Below are 16,325 nucleotides of genomic sequence, written 5' to 3' on the forward strand. Positions count from 1 at the left end.
ATTAAAGAAAATGAGTATATGAATGACTGGGGGTAGATGAAGGATTAGGATTATGGATTGGAAGATAGTGGGAGTGGATTTGGAATAGGGGTGAAGGTGATGTTCTTGTTGTATACAAAAGGAGGTGTGGATGTTGGATAAAAGTGGGGTGTAAATGAGGAAGATAATGGATCTCCCATGTCAAAGGTAGAATAAGCATTACTAGTGAGTATGCATTGAGGCATGATCATAAATTGAGGGACTTTGATGGAGAGGTTTTAGTCTAAGTCATGTGCTCCATTAATAGCAAAGAGCTAAACAATTTTTGGGTTTGATACAAACTGCCAATTTTTTTTTTTTTTTACTAAATGACCACTAGTAAGTGGAACGACAAGTGATTTCAAACTATATAAGCACAAGGGTACATATATTGCATAGGTGCATTGATGATGACCAATTGTGTGTAATGCCTAACAAAGTTTGTAAGTTGACCAATAATACACACAATTGAGACATGGGACTTCAGTTGTGCAAATTATTTCTATCTAAGTATGTTAACTACAATATTACTTCATGCTCTCAATAAATAACTTTGAAATTGCCTTGAATTAATATTTTACCACTTTTCCTCATTTCAATCCTCTAATGACATCCATATATGGGACAGTTCCCACTCCTTTCAAAGGAGAAACCAAAACTTCTCATACTGATCATGAAAAACCTTACAATTATTAAAGAAAATGAGTATATGAATTACTGGGGGTAGATGAAGGATTAGGATTATGGATTGGAAGATAGTGGGAGTGGGTTTGGAATAGGGGTGAAGGTGGTGTTCTTGTTGTATAAAGATGAAGGTGTGGATGTTGGATAAAAGTGGGGTTTAAATGAGGGAGATAATGGATCTCCCATGTCAAAGGTAGAATAAGCATTACTAGTGAGTATGCATGGAGGCATGATAAGATAGTTTGTTTGAGCCATTTCTTGGTCAAAAGGCATGGTGAATGATGAAAGCTTGAAAAAGACTTGGGGAAATATTTCTAGTAATGATGGCATCAAGGGGACCAAGTTCATACTCATTTTGATCAACAAGACTTCCATTATCATTGAAATCAGGGGGATTTTGGGGATGGTTATAATGAGGAGACTCATAAAAATAAATTGTATCGATGATGATGATTTGATAAGTTGGATGTGAATGAAATATGTTATCAGATGACTTACTAAATCTCAGATTAGGATTTAGATAAAGCTTAGATTAGGATTTAGATTAAGCTCAAATTTGGTGTTTTTGTATTGATGCTATAGTAGTTGCATGTTGTATGATGGAAAAATAAAAAATCTATTTTTTGGATTTTTTTGTCTTTTAGAGTGAAATTAAGATTGAGGATTATCATCAATCCCCTTGGAATTGTTTCCATAGGTATGCTTTTCAAGAAAATGAAACTAGAGCTCTTGGAGTTAATTCTAACAATGTATATGATCTAGAAGTTATAACCCCATCAAATTAAGAAGTTGGTCACCTAATTTTATCTTTTCTAGCAATAAGATATCTTGAAAATAAATAAATTTTGAACACTATTATCTACATTCTTCTAAAATTATATTTAATTACCAATTTGTACATTACCCTTTTAACACTACATTAACCACTTATTGCAAGCTCCCTTCAACTCTTATACTATGACATTCCACCACACAAATGATGAAAAAAAGATAGCAAGTCTATGTGATTCATTTACTTCCCCCCAAAAGTAAATCCATCCAACACAAAATCACCTTTACTATCCTATACATATAGGTAGCTCCTACTCTACCCTAATTCCCTTTTAAATCCAAACACAAAAAAATTAACTTAATATTTCTATGAAGACCACTGTATTTGCTTCCTTACCGTACATAATTTTTCCAATATTCTTAAACATAATTTTTTTAATTTTTATTTTCTTATATATATATATATATATATATTTCAAACTTTAAAGCCTCTATTTTTTTAATTCATTTATTGATGACTTGTTATCCTCTTGGCTAAAGTATTTTGATTCAAAGTTCTAATTGTACACTTTTAATTCCTTTATTGATGACTTGTTATCCTCTTGGCTAAAGTATTTTGATTCAAAGTTCCAATTGCTTAGCTTGTACACAAGAGTGTCATTGAAAATGAACCAAATATAATGACTAAAACATTTCTGTCAAGCCAACAGAAAATTATAACGTGATTCGGTTCCAATGAGAGCAATATGAAACGACAAATGTAAATGTTTCTGTCAAGCAAACAGAAAATTCTAACGTGATTCGGTTCCAATGAGAGCAATATGAAACGACAAATGAAACATTTGACTTGCATATCATTAATCCTGATTTGTATTTAAAAACAGACATTTTACGAACTGTTTTACAGTAATGACTCGTGCTATTAAAGTGTATCACTAGAAGCTTCTTCTCTAAAAGATGAAAGAAACGGAGCTTCAGGCGAAGGTGGGGAATCAAAAGGAAAGGGAGGAGCAACCACATCCTCACCATTGCCTTCCAACATTTGAACCACTCTCCTCATCGTTGGCCGATTTATAGAATTGTGTTGGATGCACCACAATCCCACTTTTGTTAGCCGTATTGCTTTTTCATCATCTATGCACCCTCCTTCTCTTGCTACTTCTCTTACCGTCTTCTCTAACTCCCCATTTTCTATCAACTTGAATGCCCACTCTGGAAAATAAATTTGACTGGACCTGCTTGCCTGCAAATTAATATTCTTCCTTCCTCCAACTATCTCCAGTAACACCATTCCAAAACTGTAAATATCTGATTTATCCGTTACAGGACCCAAATTTCTGTACCAAAGCTCTGGCGCAATGTATCCTGGAGTTCCTCGGGTTGCCGTAAGTGATATGTGATAGTCTTCCTTTCCACACAATTTAGCCAGACCAAAATCTGCTACTTTGGGTGTGAAGTCGGCGTCCAATAATATATTGTGAGGTTTAATGTCGAAATGGATGATGCGTCTGTTGCAATCTTGGTGTAAGTATGCAATTCCACGAGCTGCACCCAAAGCAATTGAATACAATTGATCCCAATTGAGCATCTGTTCTTTTCCTTTTTCTGCAAATATAAATTTCTCCAGAGACCCATTTATCATGTACTCATAAACAAGTGCGCTTCGAGCTCCTTCGAAGCAATAACCCATCAGTCGAACCAAATTAGTGTGATGGATTCTTCCGATGGTGCCAACTTCATTCTTGAACTGTTCCTCACTGTGTCTTGAATGATCAAGAATTTTAACAGCCACCATATTACCGCTTGAGAGCCTTCCTTTATAAACCACACCGTAAGCACCTTCCCCCAATTTGTCTGCAAAGTTGTCGGTGATCTTTTTCAGTTGAGAATAGGAATATCTGTTGGGCATTTCATCGACATAATCATGGAGAAATTGTTCCACGTCAGAAGTAGGCCTTGAATTTCGATAACAAACTACAAGCCCTGTTACAGCTATCAGCAAGCCAGCCGTTCCAATGGCGACACCTATTACAACTCCCCTTTTACTTGTTCGGCCTGAACACATTCAAACAAGCTAAGAAAGAAAAACATGAATTTAATTGAAATTAAAAGGCTTATAACTAGGTAGATGATTGAATGAAGAAAAGTACCTTGTGAGCACTGCTTTGAATGAGGACCATCCTGGCAATAGCAGATGAAGAAGTTCCCCGAATTGGAAAGGCTATAGCCACAAAAACCCTTACTTTTTTCACAATCTCTGCAACTCTGCTCTCGTTCTTCAGGAATAGACCATTGAACCGTTGCTGCTGGAATAGTGACCATTTTCGGAGAACATGACAAATTATGATACTCTGGTGGATATGATCCATAAGGTAAACATTTCCCACCACATACATACACTTGTAGACTTGCGTTGTTCACATTGATGATATTAAAAATGCTATTGCCCGAGTCCCACGTTGCATCGATCGGATTAGAAAATGTGCAATCTTGGAAATACTTGTCATCTGTCAGCTTAAACGTCTTATTATGATAGAAAATCTGTAATATTGTGTAATTTTGTCTCCCTATTCCAATTACTGGACGTACGTTCTGCACACAGTCGAGTTGATAGCTTGGCAGACCACAACTACGGTGAGCTGTGCCGAAAGGGAACATGAAGTTTCTGCTGCCACATGTTTGATTGCTTTTGCAATATTCGTACTGCGGATCAACACATAGAGAGCATCGAAAGAAAAGAGCACAGATGGTAACGCCGACCAGAAGACTTAGAGGAAGCATTTAGAAACCTTTAGTGTAGGATGAAGAAAAGATTGAACCAGCTACTAGCTACTATTCAAGTAGTCATTACAACCAATTCAAATAAAGATATTTTTTTAATAATTATTAATGTTTTTGGATAAGATTGTGTATGAGTTTTTCATTTTATCTTAAAATATTGAAGATTATTATATCATGAATAGTGGAAACTTGATGTCTATTAATTTTTAAATTGACACCTATTATTTTTAATTTATTTGTAGATGACTTCTGTACCTAATAATGAACATTTTTTCCGAGTGCTCACAGAAATTTGGCTAGCACGCAACAGTGGCTTTGAAAAATGAGCCAATATACGGACTAAAACCTTCCTTCCAAGCCACCATAAATTTAATGCGATTCCCTTACAGTCAAGGCATTGAATAAAAACTTCAATGATACTGCTAAAATCTCCGTTTGACGTATGCAGATCGTATGGCTTTCTCCATAATTTACGTTGAAATAATTAAAAATTCTGGCTGCAGTTTCAAAACAAGCGGTTTCAAATTTGACCATTTATTTTATTCTAATAACTCGCGCTCCTAAAGTCTCTGCTGCCACATGTTTAATTACACTTCACAAGTTATTGTATGGCTGAGTTTCTTCGTACTCTCGAGTAACGAGATAAAAGGGCGCAGATAGTAACATGAGAAGAAGCATTGGAAGTTTGGGTTCTGGTTAGGGGATTATTTGCACCCGTCTCATAGTCTTATTATAAGTCAACACTTTAATAACATTAGGAGTTGAAGGGGGAGTGTCTGCAACAGGGCCCGATAGGTGGGTTTGTAGAAGCATCATAGAAAATGAAAGGAATTAAAGGAAAATATGAAATGAATTGAAGGAAAAGAAAAGTGCAAGCTTTATATATATGAAAATATGAAACTGTACATAACCCAACCAAAGTTTTCAATTGTTCCCAAAATCTGAAGTTAACTACCCACCAACCCCCATGCTGCAGAAGGTAGCATGATGTACACTACGAAAGAACAATATAAAGTAGTTATTACAAAAATTTTGCTATATAGAATTATAAAGTAGACTATTTTAGATTGTATAAAACCCAACCAATTTAATGTGTTGGTCCCAGAAAATCTAAGTTAGCCACCTTCCAACCCTCATGCTGGCATTGGGCATGTTATACAACCATTTAAGGTATATATTTGTGAAGTACATAATTGATGTTATGTAAAATGTTGGTTGCAATGTTGAATCAAAGAATTGAGTAGTTGTTGATGTTGTATTGTACAGTATGTTGTTGCTTGGTTTTGTAGACTGAATTTAAGTCAGCATTGCGTACTTGTGAGAAATAAAATTCTATTAGAACATTGTAGGTGCATTAAATAATTGAAACTGGTAAAACTTGGAGATCGAAAATAATAGGAAATGAAGGTACTTACAATTGTTGAAACCGTGTTGGACGATATGTCTGAAAAAACTTTATGGTGGTTGTGAAATATGCAAACAAGATGAGAAGTACAAACAAAAGTTAGCATCATCGAACACAAAGGTCAAAGAGATTGAGATATCCTTGTATCATGTGTGGTTTAAAATGTTTTCTTTTTTGATGGCCTCCAAGTACAAGAACAAGAGAGAAGTTATAGTAAGATATGAGATGTTGTAATTGTAGGGAGTAAACATTAGAAGGAGGGTAAACAGAAGCAACGAGAACACTGTGAAGTGTGAGTGGACGTGATGTGCGAACTTGCATTTTTTGAATGCGAACAACAATGAGAAAGGAAAGTTCTTGCTGGGATGAAACTTTTTACATTTGTTGCTGACCCTGCAAGATGCAAGAGTTATAATGTGTGGCAATGCATGAAAGAAGATATATGCTATGCAAAAGGGTATAAACATTGTGGTTGCAGTACCCGTGTTGGATTTTTTTGCAAGTAATTTGCCTTTGTGATCTGACAAAGCTTCAATAAACGAGCTTCTTCATTCTTTCTTGAAATGGTTGATGGACCATCTTGCAATTTGGAGTACCTCTGGTAAGTGAAAGGCGGGTGAATTTAGAGGTGTTCAATTGATTTTACTTGAGACAGTGCTATGAACGTGAGACCTTGTTTTTTTGTTTTTCCAATGTCAATTGTAGCAAAGTCTAGTGTCAGTCCCTGTGATTTGTGAATAGTAATACCCCATGCCATCGTTAATGGAATCTGTGTGCGGTTTCCTCTAGTAATTGGTGGAATGGGAACATGTTTTAGATTTGCAACATCCCATGATGGTCCAATGTAATGTTGGAAGAGGACAACAACATATTTTGGTAAATCTGGTGGTTTAGAACTTGCATCATAGACAATCATTTTGATTTGTCCCAAAGAACCATTCACAAGACCAACTTCTATCCATAAATTTGCAATGAGCATGACTTGCTGGTCTATAGAAAGAAGAATTTCAAATGAGAGTTGCTCATCTTGGTGAGTTTTTTTTCTCTGTGATGTGCTATGATTGTAGTTGCACGTGTAATGGGTGAGTGCAATTGCTTTAACATTTTAATATTGTGTGAGTTTGAAGCTGCATTGGTTGCAAACAAATGTTTTTTTGGTCGAAGTGACTATTTTGATCGAGTTTCAAACCATGTGTTGAGTGCATCTGCAAAGTTTCTCAGTTTGATTGTAGTGGTGTTGTGTTGTGTACATTTAGCAAAAGGTCACAAAACTGAATCTATGATGGGGAGACACCTTGTTGGCGGAAATAAACATCTAAGGTGACAACATCAGTGAAGGAGTGCCATAAAGTGAGTGATGTTGAGTGGGATGCATACAATGGTTTGTCCATAATTGGGGGTAGTTGTGCAAGGTCACCAACCAACACATCTGAGAGGCCTGCAAATGGTTCATGTTGTCTAGTGGGAAATTCCTGTCGCAATTTATTATCAAACTTGATGAGTAATTATGCGCCAAAGAAACTCATTTCATCAATAAAAATGTATCGTAAATGTTTGCATTGCTCTTGAAACATTAATAAGGAATGCCCTGCTAAAGGACGGTATTTTTGAATAGGTATGCAGAGAGAAGCATGGATTGTTGTAGTTTGAATGTTATATGCGGATACACCTACTGGTGCAAGCACAAGCAATGGGTATTGCTTTGGATCTAAATGGAAATTTAACTTATTCTGTATAAGGTCAATAAGAAATGATTTCCCAGTACCTGTTGTGCTTTGAATGATCAATTGTACATTCAAATTTTGTGTAGCGTAGGAGGTTATAATATCAAGTGCAATTTTTTGATTTGCTGCAAGTTCAAAAGTATTAGGGTTACTTGAGTGAATGTTGGCAAGGATGCCAACTGATTGGCTTTTTTTCGTTGAAATGAATTGAGGGGCTATGCTATGAACGAATTCATTAGGTATGGATTCACTCCAATTAAAGTGGAGGTCATAATCACGCCTGCCAAACATTTGAAGAGTAGCAACATCAAAGCTGTTTGAAGCTCCTATTTGTGAGAGGAACTCCCACTTGTAAAGTTATTGATCAATAGATTGTGGAATATCTTGCACCTGTAGGTCTTCATTATTTTCAGCAGTGGAATGTTCTTCAATCCCATTAACATGCAATCGGGTGTAATGAGTGCTATCAAGTTGTTTCCAATTCAGTATAATTTCATCACTTGATGCACCTATGTGTAGAGGAATGTTACAGAAAGGCTTGTACAAAAGCAATTCACTCCAACAGAAAGATTCAAATGTATTGTCATCTTCTGTAGGCAAGGATTTGAATTGGGGGAAGACATTTACAATCACTGTTAGTTTTTTTTTCTGCCATTTACTTATTTTTTGATGTTGGTTGTATGTATATTGCTGGGCTAAATGAAGCAAAGTTACGTTTGATAAATCAAACGGTCTTCTCACGTAACTAGAAATGAAAGAAATGCACGACTGAGAAGCTTCATCATAGTTTATTATACATTGGAAGATTTTTTTGCCAACATTGAGGCTGACAAATTGACGTGTGTAGGAGATCAAGGGGAGTTTCAACAACATATGACAAGTTTCCTGAGCACTAATGTCCCTATCAACAATAATGCGGGCATCATAAATCTTTGATATGCTAACATAATTATATCTTCTATATTTGTTGATGCAACAATTCATTTTAGCATGTCGGTATAGCTCTCTGATTTGCATTCTATTTTTGATGCGTATTTACAAATATATTGGAGCACTGCCTTTTTTGAGCAGACAACTTGACAATCAACATTAGCCCTCCATATGGCTAGCATGGTTGGGCTGTGAACATTGAGACGACTATCATTCCTTGTTGGTTTGTAGCATGGGCTATTATTATGGTCTATTGTCAATGTTGAATTTTGTTGTTCAGTCCAAGGTGCTTTGTAATGATATTCAAGAGTTGTGCTCTTCTTTTTCAAGAAAGTAAACTCTGAACACTTTGTATGACATTGAACAACATTCACCAATTCAATGTAGTTTTTGGAAGGATCAGATCTTAAAATTGTTAACGCATGATAGCTTCGATAAGATAAATGATTGAATGAGAGAGATAAAATGAAGTCTCTCATTTAATCATTTATCATATCGAAAACTATGATAAAACCTTTAAGCAATTAATTCCTCTTTGATAGCCATTCTACATTTGCATATAAACAACCTATTGATAATCATATTATGTATTTTGGTTCATCGATCTAATAAATCTTGTATTTAGATATATATCGATTAACATAAATAATGATAAATAAATGATTAATGAAAACACCGATTAATATATATCAGGTTGCATATAATATCGGGTTGCATGTATATCGGGTGACAATATAACAAAGGTCACCGATAGTTATCGATGTGTTAGTCTACACCGATAGTTATCGGTTGTTAAGGCTAACGCATCGATAACTATCGGCTGTTAGCATTAAGCCAACACCGATAGACATCAGTTGTAATACTACTCCCACACCGATTGGCATTAACATTGAACATGCATTTGTTTAGTATAAACAAAAAGGCACAATCAAGTAATGCCTTGATCGGTCATGACCGATCAAGGCATTGCTTGACCGTACCCCATTTGTTACATACTTATATTGAGTGGCATTCGTGAGATAGGACATATAAAATATTAAATGCTCCTCTCACCTGCCACAAACAAGAAGATAGTCAGATATATACATTAAGGCAATAATAAAATTAGTTAATAGAATATAACTTGCATATTGAATGTAAATTGAACATCATTTACATGGTATCAGAGCTATAGTTAAATCGAACCTGAGGCTGTTCAATTTTACGTAAAATTCAAATCAAGTATATATTCAACATCACAATCCTATCAATGGACAACGCTATCAGATTTGAAGACAGACTTGCAGGAGGTGACGACTTCTCCGCATGGAAATTTAGAATTCAAATGATTCTAAAAGATAACAAAGTTGAATCATTTGTAAAGAATGAAACTAAAGAACCTGAGACTGAACCTGATCAAGCAATTTGGAGAGAAGGAAATGATAAGGCTATCAAAATAATAGTTGATGGGGTAAGGAACAATATTATGCCCATTATAAAGAAACACGAAACAACCTTCAACATGTTCAAAGCACTTGAAGACGTTTTTGAGATATCCAATGCCAGTAGAACCTTGGCTCTAAAAAGAGAGATAAATCATATAACCATGATAAAAGGAGAATCAGTCAATGCCTACTTCATGAGGATATCTACCTTAAGCGATGAACTATCAACCCTTGGATATGAGATCCAAAGCAAATAATTAACCCTCATTGCTTTAGATGGGTTGCCTGGTATCTGGAAAACGTTCGTCCAAGGCATCAGTGCAAGTGATAACTTTCCAAAATTTGATAGGCTAAAGGCTGACTATCTCCAAGAGGAATCAAGGAAAAATAAGAAAGAAATCAAACAAAAGAATATAGATGCAGATCTTCAAGTTCTAACTACGAACTCAGACAGAAAGGACAAGAAGAAGCAATTCAGGAAGAGAAAAGGTCGTCACAACAAGAACTCTTTAAAAAAGGACCTCTCTCAAATTCAGTGTTACACATGTGACAAATTTGGGCACTATGTTGCCAAATGTCCAGAAAGAGCTAAACAAGCCACATTTGCCAAAACAGGAAAATCGAAAAGGGAAGAGGACTCCAAGAAGGATGTACTCTATTCAACACTCACAAATCAAGCATCAAACAAAGTGAACTCTTGGGTGATCGACAATGGCCCATCTAGACACATCATAGGATTTAGAGAAGTACTAGACTCCATGAAAGAGGAGAATGATGAAGAGGTAACCATCGGAGATGACTCCACACACCCTGTCAAAGGAGTTGGAAATTGTACCATCAAACTAAAGTCGTGTATATCATTACAACTTAGAGGAGTGCTATATGTTCCAAGCATTAAGAGGCATCTTGTCTCAATATCAGCACTGGAGGACAATGGATACAGAGTGACCTTCATGGACAACAAAGTGTTGGCTTGGCCAAAGAACTCATCTATCAAGAAAGCTAATACAATTGGTCAAAGACAAGGCTACTTATATGAGCTATGCACAGAGCCCCACTTAGCCCTAATTCATGAAACTACAAATGTCAATGAAATATGGTATAGAAGACTAGGCCACCTAAATTTTAGAGCTTTATCATCAATGGGAGACCTTGTCACAGGTCTACCTAAGCTAAAGCAATATCATTCAGGGGCATGCATAGGATGTGCCCTAGGTAAAAATACTAAGGGTGCTTTTCAGAGTAGTACTAGGAAAACAAGTAAAATTTTAGAGTTAGTTCACTCTAATGTATGTGGACCTATGTTTGTAAATTCATTGGGGGGATTTCTATATTATGTAATATTTGTTGATGACTACTCTAGGAAAACCTGGATCTACTTTCTGAAATGTAAAGAATCAGAAGAGATCCTCAATAGGTTTAAAGACTTCAAATCACTAACAGAGAACTACTCAGGAAGCAAAATTAAAACCCTAAGAACTGATAATGGAGGGGAATACACATCAAAATTATTTAAAGAGTTTTGTAAAAATTCAGGGATTAAGAGGGAGTTAACAATACCTTACAACCCTCAACAAAATGGGATAGCAGAAAGAAAAAATAGGACAATCATTGAAGTTGCCAAAGCTATGATTCTTGATCAGAATCTAAATATCAATCTCTGGGCAGAAGCAACTAGCACTGCAGTACATATTCAAAACATATGTCCTCACTCTCATCTTGAAGACAAGACTCCTGAGGAAGTCTTTACTAAATCAAAACCAGATATAATTCACCTTAGGATTTTTGGATGCCCTGTCTATATTCATGTACCTAAGGAGAAAAGATTAGAGCCCTCTAGAAAAAAGGGGAATCTTTGTAGGATACAGTGAAACCTCCAAAGCCTACAAGATATACATACCTGGTCAAAAGAATATTGAACTAAGTAGGGATGTGATATTTTAAGAAAACCTAGCCTTCAAAAGAGCCCAAAGCTCTCTAGATCCTAAAGTCTATATTCCCAACCCTAGCTTAGATAGAGATCCTACTCCCGAGCTTCAGAGGGAGAATCCTGAGGAAACTATGAGTGAAACTCTAAGTCCACCTAGAGAAAACCTCAAGAAAAGACCACTATGGGCCACCAAAACTGTAGAAGAAGCTTAGGAGTTTGCTGCTCCGTTAGGAACCTTCAGAGAAAGCAAAAGGCCTAATAAATTCACTAAATATGTTTCCCTTATGAATGACCTCTCTAACACTGAACCAAACAAGGTATCAGATGCACTTGAACATCAAGTATGGAAGGATGCCATGTCTGAAGAGTATCAATCCATTATGAAAAATGATGTTTGGGAGATTGTTCCTAGGCCAACCAAGAAATCTGTGGTTTCATCTAAATGGTTATTCAAAATCAAACATGTTGTAGATGACAGTATTGAGAAACACAAGGCCAGATTTTTAGCCAGAGGCTTCTCACAAAGGGAGGGAATAGACTATGAAGAAAAATTTGCACCTGTTGCCAGGTATACATCAGTAAGAGCTGTATTAGCCATTGTAGCAACAAAAGGATGGAAGGTACACCAAATGGATGTTAAGACAACATTTCTAAATGGTGAGATCTCAGAAGAAGTCTATCTAGAGCAACCTGAATGGTTTGAAATTTATGATGCAGAGTCTCATGTGTGGAGACTCAAGAAAGCTGTCTATGGGCTTAAACAGGCTCCCAGGGCTTGGTATGAAACTATTGACACCTATCTCTCAAGACTAGGCTTCTCCAAAAATAATGCAGATCCTAATCTCTACTACAAAAGAAATAATGGTGATATGCTAATGTTGATTTTATATGTTGATGACTTATTAATCACATGAAATGATCATCTTATAGATCATTGCAAGAATGATCTATCCAAAGAATTTGATATGAAGGACTTAGGACTCCTTCATTACTTCCTAGGATTGGAAGTATGACAGAATTCTGACAACATTATACTAAACCAAGGAAAGTACACCTTGGATATTTTGAAGAGATTCAGAATGCTAAATTGTAGACCCATGACCTCTCCTATGGAAACCAACTTACATAAACTTAAAGAAGCAACAATAGAGTCACATCCCACTGATCCTACTCAATACAGATAGATGATTGGGTCCCTGATGTACTTGGTAAATACAAGACTAGATATCTGTTATGCAATTAATGCTCTAAGTCAGTTTATGTGTGAACCGAAGGAGATACACCTGGTTGCAATGAAACACATTATGAGGTACCTACAAAGTACTCTAAACCTTGGTCTCAAATATGAGAAGGTTGATATAGACCTACATGGATTTACAGATTCAGATTGGGCTGGAAGTGTGACAGATAGGAAAAGCATTTCAGGGTGTTGCTTCAGTCTAGGTTCAGCTATGATATCTTGGATCAACATGAAGCAATCTTTTGTAGCTCAAAGTTCCACCGAGGCAGAATACATTGCAGCTTCTATGGCTGCCCGAGAGGCATTATGGCTTAGGAAGTTGTTTGTGGCATTGTTTGGAGAACCCATGAAACCCAATGTTATACACTATGACAACCAGAGCTGCATAAAACTTTCAGTAAACCCAGTATTTCATGACAAATCCAAGCATATTGACATTCCATACCACTATGTGTGAGATATGGTAGAAAGGAATGCAATCCAACTGGAATATGTTTGTACAAGAGATCAAATTGCAAACATTCTGATCAAACTCCTTTCCAGAGTAAAGGTTGATCACTTCAGAAAAGGCTTAGGTATGATAGAAAGGTAATTTTCTTTGTAATCTATCTTTCCATACCTATAAGATGTTTAATGTGTAAGCCTCTTTGTCATGTTAGGACAATTTTTGGATTCTATCCCCTGGGTTCATATCTAAGAGGTGACGATCTCTCAAGATAGTGAACACTTGTATGGGGACATTATAAGGTGACGATCTTGTAATGTCCAAACTAGTTATCATGTTGGATCTCTGGTGTGTCATGGATGTGCCATGATTGTGTAAAACATTTGTATAAAGTGTTAGTGCGCATATCACAACTTGGATAAGGTGAGAAATTAATCTTTCTCATATGATTATCCTTAAGTATTGCGTGTGTAGGCAATATTGATATCACATGCTTAGGTGGTATCCTGTAAATCACAAGATTGATGTGATCAACTTTAGTATCACGTGTTTAGGTGATACTTCATACCATATGACTAGGTGGTATGATTTCCCATGAATGTCTAAAATGATTACTATCAATTGAATTGTGATGCTTGAATATATTGTCTACATTCATCTTACCTAGCTAAGAGGGAGTGTTAACACATGATAGCTTCTGTAAGATTTGAATGAGAGATAAAATGAAGTCTCTCATTCAATCGTTTATCATATCAAAACCTATGATAAAACCTTCAAGCAATTAATTCCTCTTTGATAGCCATTCTATATTTGCATATAAACAACCTATTGATAATCATATTATGTATTTTGGTTCATCGATCTAATAAATCTTGTATTTAGATATATATCGATTAACATAAATAATGATAAATAAATGTATAATTAAAACACCAATTGATATATATCGGGTTGCATATAATATATCAGGTTGCATATATATCGGGTGGCAATATAACGAAGGTCACCGATAGTTATCGATGTGTTAGTCTACACTGATAGTTATCGGTTGTTAAGGCTAACACACCGATAACTATCGGCTGTTAGCATTAAGCCAACATCGATAGACATCAGTTGCAATACTACTCCCACACCGATTGGCATTAACGTTGAACATGCATTTGTTTAGTATAAACAAAGAGGCACGATCAAGTAATGTCTTGATCGATCATGACCGATCAAGGCATTGCTTGATCGTACCCCATTTGTTACATACTTATATTGAGTGGTATTCGTGAGATAGGACATAAAATATTAAATGCTCCTCTCACCTGCCACAAACAAGAAGATAGTTAGATATATACATTAAGGCAATAATAATATTAGTTAATAGAATATAACTTGCATATTGAAAGTAAATTGAACATCATTTACAAAAATGACATCTGTGTTTGAGAGGCATCGATCTGAAATTGTAGATGTATACTGCCTATTTGATCGCTCGGCTTCACTACGTGGATTCCATGTTGTGATATATTGGTCAAAGAAGGTTTTAATTGATTGAATGCTTTCATGATTTGTCCAATCAAGGTTGTCAATATTAGGTGCATGTGACAACCATAGAAAGCCATGTATGTGTGCAGACCCTTGGTGTTGCCATTCATATCTATATCAATGGTCGATTGCATGCAACAGGTTGACAATTACTTCATCACGAAAGATATGAAATCTTAGATGCAAGTATAAAGCAGTTATATGCGGGTTATCGACAATATTCTCAATAGATTATTTTCTAGTGGGTTGTAAAGTATTTGAAGGAGTGTTTGGAAATATTTTGTGCAGGTCATGCCATTTTGTATCATTTGAGCTTAACGTGAAGAAAAACATTAGTGGTCCCAACTGTTCTATCATTGTGGTGAGGTCCATACGAGATTTGCTTCAAAATGCACGTGTGTCGTGCAAGGGGGGAACATAGCGCATGATGTGGTTAGGTAATTCATTTGAAGGTCTGTTCTGCAAGTGCTCCCTCAGTGCATGAACATTGGCTAGAAGAGAATCTTCTAAATTTGTCTTTATGAAAACAACAACTGATTGTTGAGAGCAATGCCTCACCATAAGATTGTAGATATAATATTTGAATCACACATGCTGCCCAAATCTTTGATCATAATATTTAATCAAGTGCAAAGCATGTTCATGCAAATGTACATGTTTTGTTCTATCTTGAAGTGGTAAAGCCAATCCATTAGGAAATAATGTTGGGAATACCATTGTAAGTAAACCTTCTATATTGTATTCATTGATAGGTGATGAATTGATTTGAGGCCAAGGGACAACATTGTTGTTGGTAGTAACCAGATGTAGGGTTGTCCTAATTTCATCTAGTTCAGGAATTGAGGATGGAAGTCGTGGAATAAATAAGGAAGTGTTTTCTATTACTTCTTTGGCATGGTCGGTGGTGTCTACATTGTCATTTTCTTGTATAGGTTGTTGTTGAGGTGTATCTACTCTATGTAACAGATTTGAAATGTCACTGGTACTTGTTTTAAGTAACAGCTGTAGTGTGGAAAGATCAATGAGTACATCTTTATAATTTCAGTCATGCTGAATTTTGTAATTCAATGCATTCATGACGTGATACCTATTAACGTAACAGTCATAACTTAACCCTTCCAAATTAGTTCTACGGACAATAAGGATTTTTAAATCTCGAATTTTTCATGGCAAGGAAATAGCAATTTCTGAAATATCCAATGGGAAGTTAATTGTGTGGCCAAAATATTTATATTGGCCTTCCCTTGCATGAGTAACTTGCAAAATAGGAGCAACCCTTGCTATGAGCATTTCTTCTACTTGGGAAAGATACTTTAAAATATAATTTTGCTCACCTAGGTCTATATTGTTTGATGAAGAGAAATAGTGAATGCCTCTTTCAGTAGAACATCTCATGCAAACAACTGCATGGTCTGCATGTTTAATAATCATGTCCACATA

General features: G+C 35.9%; 1 protein-coding gene across 1 annotated transcript in view; it reads right to left on the reverse strand.

Moving 5' to 3' along the window:
- Positions 1–2,392: 2,392 nt before the first annotated feature.
- The window catches only part of LOC131045639 (rust resistance kinase Lr10), a 29,787-nt gene continuing 15,854 nt past the window's right edge, over positions 2,393–16,325 (reverse strand). The window contains exons 3-4 of the mRNA XM_057979250.2: positions 3,624–4,176; positions 2,393–3,528 (exon numbers count right to left, since the gene is read on the reverse strand). Of these exons, the coding sequence (XP_057835233.2) occupies positions 2,396–3,528; positions 3,624–4,176 (1,686 nt within the window). The 3' untranslated portion in view covers positions 2,393–2,395. The remainder of the gene's footprint in view (positions 3,529–3,623; positions 4,177–16,325) is intronic.

Source organism: Cryptomeria japonica, chromosome 2, assembly GCF_030272615.1.
Source record: "Cryptomeria japonica chromosome 2, Sugi_1.0, whole genome shotgun sequence".
Taxonomy (NCBI): Eukaryota; Viridiplantae; Streptophyta; class Pinopsida; order Cupressales; family Cupressaceae; genus Cryptomeria; species Cryptomeria japonica.